The 13373-nt window shown below is 36.1% G+C and overlaps 1 protein-coding gene across 1 annotated transcript; it reads right to left on the minus strand.

The window, feature by feature from the left end:
• Positions 1-173: 173 nt before the first annotated feature.
• LOC100372906 (glutamate receptor 4-like) lies at positions 174-13085 on the minus strand. The gene is made up of 12 exons (XM_078006855.2): positions 12989-13085; positions 10832-11022; positions 9702-9755; positions 8323-8469; positions 6682-6897; positions 6184-6306; positions 4599-4703; positions 2921-3112; positions 2228-2564; positions 1823-2064; positions 1242-1474; positions 174-504 (listed from the first exon to the last, which is right to left on the minus strand). The coding sequence occupies exons 1-12, from the start codon at positions 13083-13085 to the stop codon at positions 174-176; spliced, it is 2268 nt and encodes a 755-aa protein (XP_077862981.2).
• Positions 13086-13373: the final 288 nt, after the last annotated feature.

Genomic DNA, 13373 nt, shown 5'->3' on the forward strand with positions numbered 1-13373 from the left:
CTCTTTCTATGTATCACACACACGCATAGATGGCGAGTGACTGTTGTACTGATTTCTTAACATCCAACCCTGCACTTCGAATCTTGCGGCATTTCACATTACAGCCTCCCACCAAATACGCAGTGAAGTCTTATATTACTATGTTAGTGTTTCCTCACGAAACATTGACTCCATCAAACTCTGGAATTAGACAAGGATTTACCATCTTCTATAGCATTTTCTTCTCTGACCTCAATAGCCTTACCATCCACGTTGGGATGGACTGTTATAGTTGGTCGACAACACTTCCTCAAAAAATGATAATACAATATCTCTACTGAGACAGTTATCAAGGAGACACCTGCACCGATCATAAGTATATAGAACACACCAGCAACACTTTGAATATCTATCTCATTTGTGGAACTTCTTATCATAGCCGCATCGTCCTCACACTCGCTTTCGATTTCCCAGGTCTTCTTGCGATATTTTTCTAGTTGACCATTCTCCCTCATCTCCAGAATACTAGAATGAAACGATAACAGTCATACACCTTCTCATGAATACGGTCGATATATATTTAGAAAGTAAGGAAGGAAGTCAGTAGAAGCATTACTTCGATGTTTAGTCGATGTGGATAATACTGTTTAAACAGGCACTGAGTCATTATAATGTTAGCTTATGAGTGTTTATCGTGCAAACATGGATAACTGAACAAATTATAACTGATATCTGGCTAAGAGAGTATATCTAGCAGTCGGAAACCCTATATATACCGGTGATCTACGATGATGCATCTAAGCTTAATAGAGTGAGAATAAGCCCCGTAAATTAAAGCAAACAAAATGGCATACAACATCAATTCGTCGTTGAGGTAATTTCTTTTAACGTCATCATTTGTCGTTTTCTAGAGGAGTGTAAAGTGTAAAGATTAAGTGAGATATAACCTATATAAACTATTACTAGCTAAATTGTTTGTATAGGTTTCCAGGGTTTTCTTAAACACTATAACTAGTACGTAATGCCGAATGAGTACGCACTAAATATGTGGAGGGGAGTTTATGACGCACAGGGGAAATAATGAATATTGAAGTATGTATGAGCATAAATGAATTAATGTTAAACCAATAATAAGGTCAACCCACTCTTTTGAATAAAATAATATACTTTAACAGTGATGTCAGTCACGATAATGAACAGACAAATACGACACTGTTGACAAATCAGTCACACATCACCTGAATATAGAAAGGTATTCATACCTCATGGATATATCATCTCTCCAATCCGCTCCTTGTGGAGTTACAAAACCGTATCCCTTTTCATAGAAAGGCTTTCCCACAGTCATAAGATCGCAATCGATTCTTTTTTGTAACTCCAACACGGGATAATCCCACATGAAGGCATACTCCTCCCCTTTCGCTCTACGATATGCGTCCGTGACAGTGTCTACGTATGGATCAACCTCTGTCGTATTCATGAACTGCCACATTCGCTGTCATAACGTTTGGAAAAATTGACATTAACATGTGTTTACTAGATGTGTCATTGTGTGTGGATGTTTTCCTATGATTTCAGTGGTAGGTCAGTAAAAGAGACGGACTATAATTGGGATTATTAGTGGGAAAAACAACTCATGAATCGAGACGATACATAAAATAATCAGTAAATACCTTGATCAGTAAATACCAGTTTCTCGAGAAGTTGTCATTGACGAATGTTTTTCAACATTTTGGTAATACTGAGCTCGCCTTTCAAATAAATACACTGAGATCAATTTCCCTTTGATTCATATGAAATATCACAGTATCTACTTAATAGAGACGTAGGTAAGTGTTCTTACCTGATAAGGATTTATTGTGGATCTTTTAAAAAATGAGACTACACTACTGTCTCGGATTGTACCGTATTTGATTTTAGATTGCGTTGATAATTCCTCCACAGACGATATAGGCGTTTCCATCCTGCTCACTGTCAGAAATGCTGTCAAATTAGCTGTGTACGTAGCTATGATTATTAAAGTGAAAAACCACCAGAAACCGCTCAGTAATCTCCCGGAGATGGAGTAGGGAGCAGTATCACCACCTGTGAGAGATTAAAAAGACCGAAACAGTTATTACATTTGCTGATACGTTTCTTGCAAAATCATCCTTACTTTTAGTTGTACACATAAATTGCTTTGATAAGTTCGCATTTTGCTGATATAATACCAGCATTTAAATCATACAAGTGGTCTGTTTTCACCAACCTTGGTTCATAAGGGATGCCAATGCAAACCAGTAGCTGTTCTTCAAGTTAAAGTCATCGCCTTTACATTCACAATATTCTTTTTTAGAGTAATTGAACGAGCTATATGGACTAAGCCTGGCTATGACGAACAGGAATATTCCCACTACAAACAAGGCTGCTGCTATACATCCCCACACCGGACCGCTTAATGGCTCCATAAAGGCGAAGATGCCTCGCTCGGTCCGGGGCTTACTGATAATAATTCCCAGGGCATACTGATAATACGGTTTAGTGAAATCAACAACTTCTTCTCGCTCAGCCATTATTGTTATTCCAGCTACTGCCATGTCTGCTTTCTACAATCGAATAAAAACAGTTAATACATAAATTTATTTTGCATGTTAATATACAAATTAATATATGCATATTAATATACAAATCCATATCTTTTGTTTCCTGGTCTAATTGGGCTTTACGTCATATAACACCTACCAAGAGTTGACCAACCAATCAGAATGCAGAACGGCATATAATCAAAGATAGTAAGGGAGTATCAAGTAAAATCCTTGTAATTTTATAAAATTTTATAAATTATTTTTAGGACTAATATATATCACATATGCCGCCGGTCACGATATTTTATTTTATGACTGACTTTATATTCCAGAATAGTTCCATACTCGGCCTTCATCCCAACACAGTATATACTTACCCCATATGCCACTTCTCCGACTAACCCATTCCATGTACCATTCACTTTAGCTCCGTATTTCAGATCAGGAACATCATATAGCACATACGTGAATTGTAACTTTCTAGAAATTTCGTCTAATATGTCTATGCAGAAACCCGTGTATTCATACACTCCTGGGCGGATCTCGGTTTTTCTAACAAAAGGCTCTTCCTGGTGGTCGTAAATATTAAAATTTAGATTTTTATTTCACGTTTCATTCGAAACAATAACGTCATATTTGTCAGATACACACAAACGTTTTCAGTAATTCATAATTTAAATACTGACAACATGGTTTATATTTGTCAATATTCTTTTTCTCGCCTGATAACCTGAAGCCAATCGTGCAAATTTCTTTAATATCATGCTGCCAATAAAAACATACAATTAAAAGCACATTTGAATTTGATTCAAGGTAGAATGATACTCAAAAGTAAAAAATAGCGTCAGTTTCTTTGTTCCCACGTATGGGATATTTCAAGTTATAAGGAAATAAAAATATGGGTCACCGGAGTCGGCTCGGGGAAAATCAATATCGTACAAAATGGAATGACAATGACATGCTTTGTCTGTTTTAGGGCATTTTACCATTGTTTTCTATAGCAAGAGTATATCTCAATATCTCAACATTTTGTTTTTTGCGATATGGGGAAAAATAATATACAATATCTTACAATTGCTGTTGACATTTTTTAATGTTTTTTTAAATGACAAAACGTGTTTTTATTGCGGTCTATTGGAACTGACATTCCGATATGAGTTTTTCTCAAGCAAAAGATTGACAATGAATTTAAAAAAAAATTCACGTTTTGTTGACTAATATTAAAACAACTAATTATACACAGAAATTGACATGCGAAAAGTCATTGTTATATGCGCTGAAATATACGCAAAGGCACATAGGTGGACGTTTATTTGTAACAACCACACGCATGCGCAGGTGTTTCATTGCATATGGATAACACAAAACAATCATTGTGATGAAATGTTACAGTAGGGATTTAATTAAGGACACACTTTTTCCTGTTTTCAGTTTTGACAGCTGTTCCCAGCTTACACACACGAGCTTTGTTATAATTCAGATAAAATGAATATCCATAAAAGTTTATATTTTGGCACAAATAAACTATTCCAAACATTATGAATTGATTAATTCCTGTATGAGCATAGCCGCCAATCTTTTTAAAAAAAAGTTCAATTGATAATTTAGCTTGAAATAAAATGTTTGAAGGGTTGCCGCAAGTTGCAGTAGGTAATACGTTGAATGAATGCGTGTTGATTGAAAAATATTGTAAAATACAGGGAATGTATGCGAATCTCAAAAGAGTAATAGCTGAAACAAATACAATTGTATTACTATTACTATCATTGTATTACTATCTTACGTATGTTACGTGAAAGCGGCGTCGTGGGCGTTCTTGTAATATACGTGTTCGTTGTTGCTGGGTCTCAGGCATATAACACGCTGGATGTCCGTTCACTATCATGATAATACAGCCATATTTTTGACAAAACAGTGGATATTGGTGATTGCCATGGACGTGATACGCAGATAAAAAGATAATACATATGGTCTTGCAAAACCAAGTTTGCTTTGCTAAAACACTACTATGTGTGTGCGAAGACAACCAAATCACATTTACCAACGACTACTTACCTCTATAGTAACAATCTTCAAAGTCCTGTTCTGTAGAACTTTAAAAGTCGACTGAAATGGGGTGTGTGACATGTTCAGCCTGTTGACCGGGTCCCATATGCCAATCTAAAGTATAAAATAGCAATGTATATTTCGTTCATACTGTTACTTGCTACCATCGCAGTTACTGTATTACTTTATTTCATTTAACGATTTGAGCAAAAACCACGCTCCCATATTTTCCAAAAAATATTGTGATTATATGTGTGTGCGTGAAGACAATTAATTTGCCTCGTAGGTGTTCAGCTTTAATAGAACAGTTTAGTGTAAAGTCATTACTAGTAATACGACACAGAAGGACACACACACAAACACTTTACGAACGAATACTCAGAACGGTACAAGAACGCTTCAAAGCTTAAAGTATAATGAGTTGATGTATGACGTCATCGGCAATTAAATAGTTAATATAACGTCTTATTACATTTTATCCAACAACTCTACAGCTTCGTGGTTACCAATCAAGTCATTGCATAAAATGCTGTGACGTGGAACACACGCCAGTGATGCAGAAAGAATCAGTCATTGGAACGGCAAAAAGAAACAACAACCTGACTCGTCGTGGTCGGCCGATTGAATTGCAATACGGCGACCATCTTTCAATACACAATATTAAACAAATGCTATTCTAACGTACCGGTATATCACCATTAAATATTTCCTCATTTTATGAAGCATGTTCAAATATATAATTTATTATGGCGAATATTTGCCCGTCGCGGTAGACGATACATATAGTTATATACAGTTGTATTGTGAGTTTATATATAGATATATATTTATGTTGCTTTACGATATGCAATCTGATTAGAACTGAAGGCATACATACACCTAGGCGATAATTCACAGCGCAAATGTAACGTTTCTTTTGAACAACGAAAATGAAATTTTTCAATAACTGATCGATAAAAATGCTCGGTCGGGTCGGCGCCGCTACCCTAGGTCGTGCAATATATCACAACAACATGTTTGAGTAAACCATGAAATGGGGTGTGTGATGTCTCCAGCGAGAGATTAATATCAACCCACGTATGAAGCTTTAATACAAGTAGCTAGAATAGAAGTCCCAGCTAGATAGATACAGTTACAATCTTTAACATATTGTAATTAATCGCAGCTTGAAGTGCAGTGCAGTGAAGACAATTTGAAGGACCGTTACTTTTTATGCACCATTTTGGCGAACACTTTTTTGAACGCGATCAATCGTTGTTGGTTTGATAACAAATAGCTGTACGTTAAAGCGGGAGGGTCGTCACCTGCGCACGCGCGCGAATTGAGTCCCAAGCGACGATAACAACACACGCTAAAAACGCAAAGGCTCATGGGTAGACGCTTGTTTGTAAACAATGACACGCTATGGCCATCTGGCGCATGCGCAGGTGACGACTCCCCCGCTTTAAGTAAATTGATACACGGACTAACGGAGGGAATTATCAAGACACTAAATACGCAAAGACACAACACGGACAATCCGGAGTTCTCATGTAAGATGACAATTTAATTGAAAAAAAAATGTATTGTAATTCAAGAGGATTTCCATAATTACCCTTGCGATGTCTGTAACGTTGTATTGTGTACTGGATACGCTAATGACCTCCATTTGACCTCTTTCGTTATATCCCCCGGTATCGAAGTCTACCGTGCCAGAAAGCCCGTTTTCAAATCGAACCTGGACGATATAAATGAACTGTGCATTAGGATGCCTGAACGTAATTGATTACTACATTATGCTCGGACATATTTGGGTTAATATGTCGCTATGAATTGTCTCCACGTGTAAACATCTTGGACACTTCCGTATTTATCCAGTAATTAAAATTCCCTATTGGTTATTAGTATACGTGTGTGTAAGTGATGCAATAATTACGTCTCATTAGATTTCCGAAATAGAAGTGAAGCTAAAGACTTATTTAACTTAAATTTCAATTGAATTGGATTAATAATATCACAAGAAAAAGCAAAGTTACATAATAAGGCCATTTTCCGAAGAGGATCATAAATATACTTCGTCAGAAATTCACCCGAGCCATCCCATAATATTTACCTTTCGCACAGCATCCATTAGCGCATATCTATCCGTTACCTCCTGAGACCCTATAGTATCAGACCTGCCGATATGATGTACAGTAGTATCAGACTGTAATGGTCTACACAACGACGGGTCTACTGCGGGCCAAATAAAATGCCTGTGTTTCTTGATAACTGCATCTAGTGCCATGGCAGCAACAATGACGCTATCATGGAGATAGAGGGACGGTATCTGATGAAATAATAACACGAAAACAACTTTTATACATCAGCTAGTACATACAAGAAATCTTAATGTATAAATGACACACATTCTTTTATAGTCGTTTTTTTGTACCCATGTAGAAATTTAAACATGTGCGAGTACATTACAGTAATCTAATAGTATATTATTATACATCCGTCAACGTAACGCCATAAGTTACAGCGTGCCGTAATTTTGCGGTATTTTACGGGATATTTTCATCCTACCATATTAGGGAATGCGAATTCCAAATGTGGAATCATTACGCGCGTTAGCGTCCTCTAATAACAAAAATAAACATGGCTGCCACCAAGGTTTTATCCGGACTCCGCTGATTCTGTTCTAAACTTTTGGATTTCGGCATTCCCGTTAATGTATCCTTGGAAGGAAAAGATGTATAAAAAGATGCGCGTCGGTCGATACTATCTTCGTGCATACTTTGAGGTATCCTCGCTCGTAATAACCTCATATTACAGTATCTATAGTAATATATTAAAATGATACAGTACTCTGTTGTTTTGTGGCGCATAATTCCCACGGTGCATTTCGACACTTCATTTTAAATTGTTTAATGTTATGGTTATGCATATTTGAATAATTAAACCTTCAGAATAATTTTCTTACTCAAACAATTTATCATGATTATCACGAGCCATAAAATAACGGCAAATGTTTGAAGCATTGCAGATCTGAATGAAAACTAGAGAAAATGTTTGAAAATCGCCCCGGCAACATACTTTCTGGGCGACGAGTTTCGGTCGGGATGGAAATGTCATTCATTCGTTGTTATCGAAGTTAAAGCGCGGTAGTCGTCGCGCTGCGCATGTGCGAGATATATGGGTTTCATATAAACAAAGATGGCGACCTTGACTGTTGCGCAGATCAACGAGTACAACGAGTTTCCAAGCTTTAATTAAGTAATTTTAATGTTATTGGAAGATATCGAAGAAGTTACAGGCGGTAATCAGTGTAAGTCGCGCCCAGGTCAAACCTCATACTTGTGATTTCTATTTGAATAGCTCATTGGATTGTGGGAAAATCAATGTTTATCAACACAAATGTCGCACATGCGCAGCGCGACGACTACCACGCTTTAAAATACACATGAAGACCCCGAATGTCTCAAGAAATGTCCAATAATCTATTATTTTTAATTTTGGAAAAATCCGGAATTTCTGTTCTGCATTTTCGTTGCTTACTTTGCAAACACGGCGACATTTGCATATGAATAGAATGGAATGCCGGATTAACCAATCATTGGACACTGTGTTACCGTGGTTACTGTTACAAGGCCTTAGATGAAGTGATTACGACCTTCCTAGTGATTTTCTTATAGGAACATATCACTCGTTATTATATATCATTATATGCCACAGAATTTACACAAAGATAAATTGTAAATTAATTACTTACACTTGCATTATTTATTCTATCTTTCTTCTTCTTTTTGTGACCTCTCACCTCCTCTTCGTTCGTTTCTATGATGAGAGGTTGTTGTCTGACAAATATGACAATACCCAATGCCTTAGGCACATTTTCCAGTTGGGTGTCTGTCATTCCCTGGAATGTGGAAATGTTATAATACCTAATCAAATTCGCAATCAATGATCAAGGAATCATGATCTAAGAGCACATAGAAAATAATAGAGAAACAAATGAATGATGAACATATCAGAGTATATTGACCCCTAGGCATACACCTGAGAAGTGATGTCAACCATTGTTGCGAAGTAAAGACATCCACGGATGGATGTTAGCGAGCGTTATTTCTCACGGACAACAACGTTAGATTCACAACAACTATAAGTGACCCACTCATTATGAACTTCAGAAATATTTGTCTTCATATCTGTGTAAAACATGCATACGTGATGTACCCGGATTATCATAGTAATAATGAATTTGGTTAGTTATCTCAATGATGCGTCCAACAACTGTTACACGATGAGAGTTTTAACACGTGCGGTACAAATATGCAAATTACAAATTCCATTCTTCTATTCATTAACATTTTAGTACAATAATCACATGTTATCCACGAGTCCTCGAGACTGCAAACTCATGACTGGTCTTCAAGGAGTATAGTGATTGCAAAAAATATTGATATAATTATTTTAATTTATAATTAAAATATTTCCGTTTACAAAACAGATATGCAAATATCGCAGCTAATCTCACATTTTTAATTAAGTGCATACCATATCTCTGATTCAAGTCACAGTCAAGGTGACACATATATGCCCGCGTCACATGGTTGGGTATATGAGCGAACGCGTGTAACGACAGTTTGATAACAGCATTTGCGTACCGATTCAACCGGGTGTCACACGTTTCTGTCAGCTGGCGAGATCACAACAATACCGCTTAGCTACATCGTTGTCTTCTACATACGTTTAATAACAGAGGCGGCGGCACGACATTTTGCATGGGGGGGGGGTCTGCTCAACAACCTTGCGCTGAAGGCGCGACCTTACTAGGGGATTCGCTTGATTTTAGAGGGGCAACGCCCCCAACATTTTTGCACCCCCGTACCGTCGCCACTGAATAAACCATGGCATAAGTGTAGATAACACTAATCACCTGTTATACTGTTTCAATAGTTGCACCGTAAACCTTCTATGAAAAACAAGTTTTTATATTGTGAATTTTCGGGGTCTGGAAATGTACAATAGTGATGTATACACATTTTAATTAACCGTTACTGTGCTCGTATCTGCATGACACTGGAGCCGTGATTGAAGTTTTAATGAAGTGTAACTTTATAAAAAAAAATCTCAGTAGAGGGTACTTACCTGATAAAGAACGATCCAGTGATATTCACGTGACCGCATACCCATGTTACCTGCCTGGTATAAGCATAATTACAGCAAATCAATACATATCATTATAAAATAACGTAGATTAAAATAATTAGGTGACACTAGAGGTAAAAGTTCATTGAACCTGCTCAGCACTGCGAAGCAAAAAAATGACTGTCTGCTGCAGAAAGGCAGGGAAATTGGATTGCGAACTGGAAAATGGGTCAGGTATCAAGTATGTACCGGATACACTAGATTACCAGTTAAAAACAATTGAGCGTAGCAATAATATGACATAGCCACGTATTGAAAATAAAACAGGGCAAAACTGTTGTCGCTTCATTAAATGCTCAGAACTAGCGACATACCCATGTACGTTAATGAATGAAAAATGTAAATGAGCACATAATATACGTAGTTGGGTGATGACGTAGGTGTGATCTGACCCAGAAGTAAAGCACGTACTCCGCTGTATGATATCCTGATAGTACTTTGTTGATAAATCAGCGATACCTCTAGGAGAGAGCCAATATCCGGTATGAAGCAAGTAACCTTTATTTCAACTTTTCACAAACATTGTATATACACCGAACATAGAATACGCTATGTTGGACTTCCGCCAAATGAGAAATTAAACTACACGTACTTAAATGGCCACTATTTCAATCTTGGATTGAGGTTTCGCCGTGGTCATGGTATTTCGTGTGTTTATTTATCAACTATTATCGGGCATAAGAAATTCATTTCTATATTAAAAAATAATTCATTCTTCAGTATACAAATACACTGATTAGGCTCGGCTCACCAGGCAGAACCTTACATGAGTTGATTATTTTCTCAATAAAGACGAAATAACATCCTGGGTAGTCCTGAATAAACAACCACACTCCATCTCAAGTTCAAGAACACAAACTAATAGAAGAATGAGGAACATATCAGGGAAACCACATAATCAGTGGAAATAGGATAGTTGGACTCTAATAAAATTAAATAAATAAATAAATAAATAAATAAATAAATAAATAAATAAATAAATAAATAAATAAATAAATAAATAAATAAATAAATAAATAAATAAATAAATAAATAAATAAATAAATAAATAAATAAATAAATAAACTTACCGTACGTAAAAGATTAAATACATTTTTGGTTTCAAATACAACCACATAATTATGTATTCCGTCCATTCTTTTGAGTTGTTGTGATGTCCAGCGTGTACCCACTTCATCGCCAATGTAGCGTAGTAAAATGACTTCCCAAACTAGATTACCATTATCGGCCGATTCAATAATGCTCTGCACTCGGTGGTATGCTTTGTATGAATGTAAAATAAAACGAACAAATAAAAGCATCCAATCTATGTAAATATGCAGCAAGTATAAACTCAGAAGCCAATGTTATAGCTTTGGTTAAATAACTGTAAATTTGTCATCTGAAACAAGTTACAGACATCAATCATTTATACCACATCCACAGATGATTTTTTAACCAATCAAAATACGACATGGTATTTGAATCACATGTTACGTAACTAACCAATCAGCAAACAAAATTGCAATTAGGAAAATGCAAATTTCGCCTTTTGAAAATCTCTTACTTTTTGAAAGATGAAAATAAAAAAATCTGGAATACGGAGACAAAGTCGGATAAGACATAATCATAATCGCATCCATAATTTTCCTGGCCAATGTTTTTCAGATCAATTTTATTTGTTGTGACTCAATATGGCACACTGGCGACATGTGTCTTGAATCATTTACCAAAAATCAAAACATTCAAATATGTCCTAAACCATTTCCAATGCATGCGTAGTCCGATTTTATTCAAACTTAGCATTGATATTTCGAATTTCTGGTGCACGCCATCTTTTTTTTCTCATGCGCCTCTTCTTGTTTCCTAGATACGTTTTACATGTTTACATTCACATAATTCGAACATATCGACAATCAATGCTCAGTTATGCCTTCTCCAATTTCTTTAAAACTAGGTGTGTGTTTTGTCTAATTGGCGACAGTGTTGATTTTACGCGCCCTTAACCAGATTTCGATAGTTATTGTTCTACGTTGTTACAAGGACAACATATAATCGTGTGTTAATGAATCAAAACACAACAGAGAATCATTAACAGTGATTTGTTATGAGTTAAACTTGACTGACATAAGCATTTATTTCACTAATTACAACCAATAGGTAATTGCTAATGAAAAGAAGGACAATTCCACCAGTTTACTCAGTTATTGTTAGATGCGTAACGCGATGCGTAAACCATCAATACTTTGATGGAGATTCCGATTGAATCATATCAGCGGATAAAGTGATGTTGGAAATTAAATTGATTCCATGTCCTTGGATGAGATGTTCTATTTTGTGAGTCATCGACATCTACTTCCTAAATTGCTGTATTATTGGATCGTATACATAGCTTGAGTCGTATGACAGTGGTAATTAATGGGAATGCGACCAGGTGGTGACCTATGCTGTGACATGGTTCATTGTTCTGCTTTGATAAACACACCTTTTATTGTTTTCAAACGATGAAATACACAAACTGTTATGTGCATTATGTATCATATGTCAAAAGCACAGTTACGCGTGAAATAGTATGTTCGTTTCAGAAATGTACACCATTGGTTTGCACGCTCTCATCGAGGGCAAATACGAACAGTTGCGCAACTAACGGTTGTCGTTTTCAATTACTCGGTTTTAATTATCGGTAATATCAAACAAATACAATTTTACTAGTGGTATTTGTTAAACAGCATCGATCGAAATTATCCATTTTTAGTTATCTTACGATCATTTCTGTTACGATCATTTCGGTTTTGCCTATGATAAAAACAAGTAGCTGAATATTTTCAGCTCAATTTGCATAATTACTATTCTACGTCAGGCTTTCCCTATACTATATTTAAATCACTGTGAAACAAACCAATGCTTTGACAGAAGGTAATGTATTGCGTATGTTTTGTATATGTCTATATATATGATTACTCACAGGCTGTCGATTAGTTTTAGAGTGAATGTCACTAGAAATTATAAAGTTTGCAAGTCAACATTCAATCAAAATAAACCTCAAATGGTGAACCGGACAAGTGACGATAGACAGGCGTGATGCGAGGTTATGGTTATTGAGCTCTACTTACTGTATGCAATCAAACGCCTATCGCCTATTAATATACAAATACTACAAATTGTTTCCATAAATATGTTGAAACTTTTCCTTGTGGGAAACCATTCCCTAAACAAACACGTAAGATATTTGTATATTATTAACTTACCCATATCGGTGTCATAGTAAACAACAAATGAAGTCCATTCCTGTAACTTGATCAGCGAAAACAGCGCCATGTCAGTCATATAGACATCGGGATTCATACTTAGCGTAAATTCTGAACTAATCCTGCAGGTCTCCGTAGCAATCTGTAAATGTGGTAACCTGAACACGTTAGCAGCATTTTGCAGTAAGGTAGATGGCTGGCAGGACGTCAATGTTATCATTAATGAAGGCGACTTCCCATATATTCTGCATGCTGTAAAAGAAAATTCTCCCTTGTTAAAAAAAAGGTTATCCACAATAATGTGCATGTTACGTCTAAAGTGTGTAATAATTACTGTGCTTGAGAATTTATAGGCGGTTCTTAGAAAATGTGGTTTATTGAAACA

This window comes from Saccoglossus kowalevskii, chromosome 19 (genome assembly GCF_978046115.1).
Source record: "Saccoglossus kowalevskii chromosome 19, keSacKowa6.1, whole genome shotgun sequence".
Classification (NCBI taxonomy): Eukaryota; Metazoa; Hemichordata; class Enteropneusta; family Harrimaniidae; genus Saccoglossus; species Saccoglossus kowalevskii.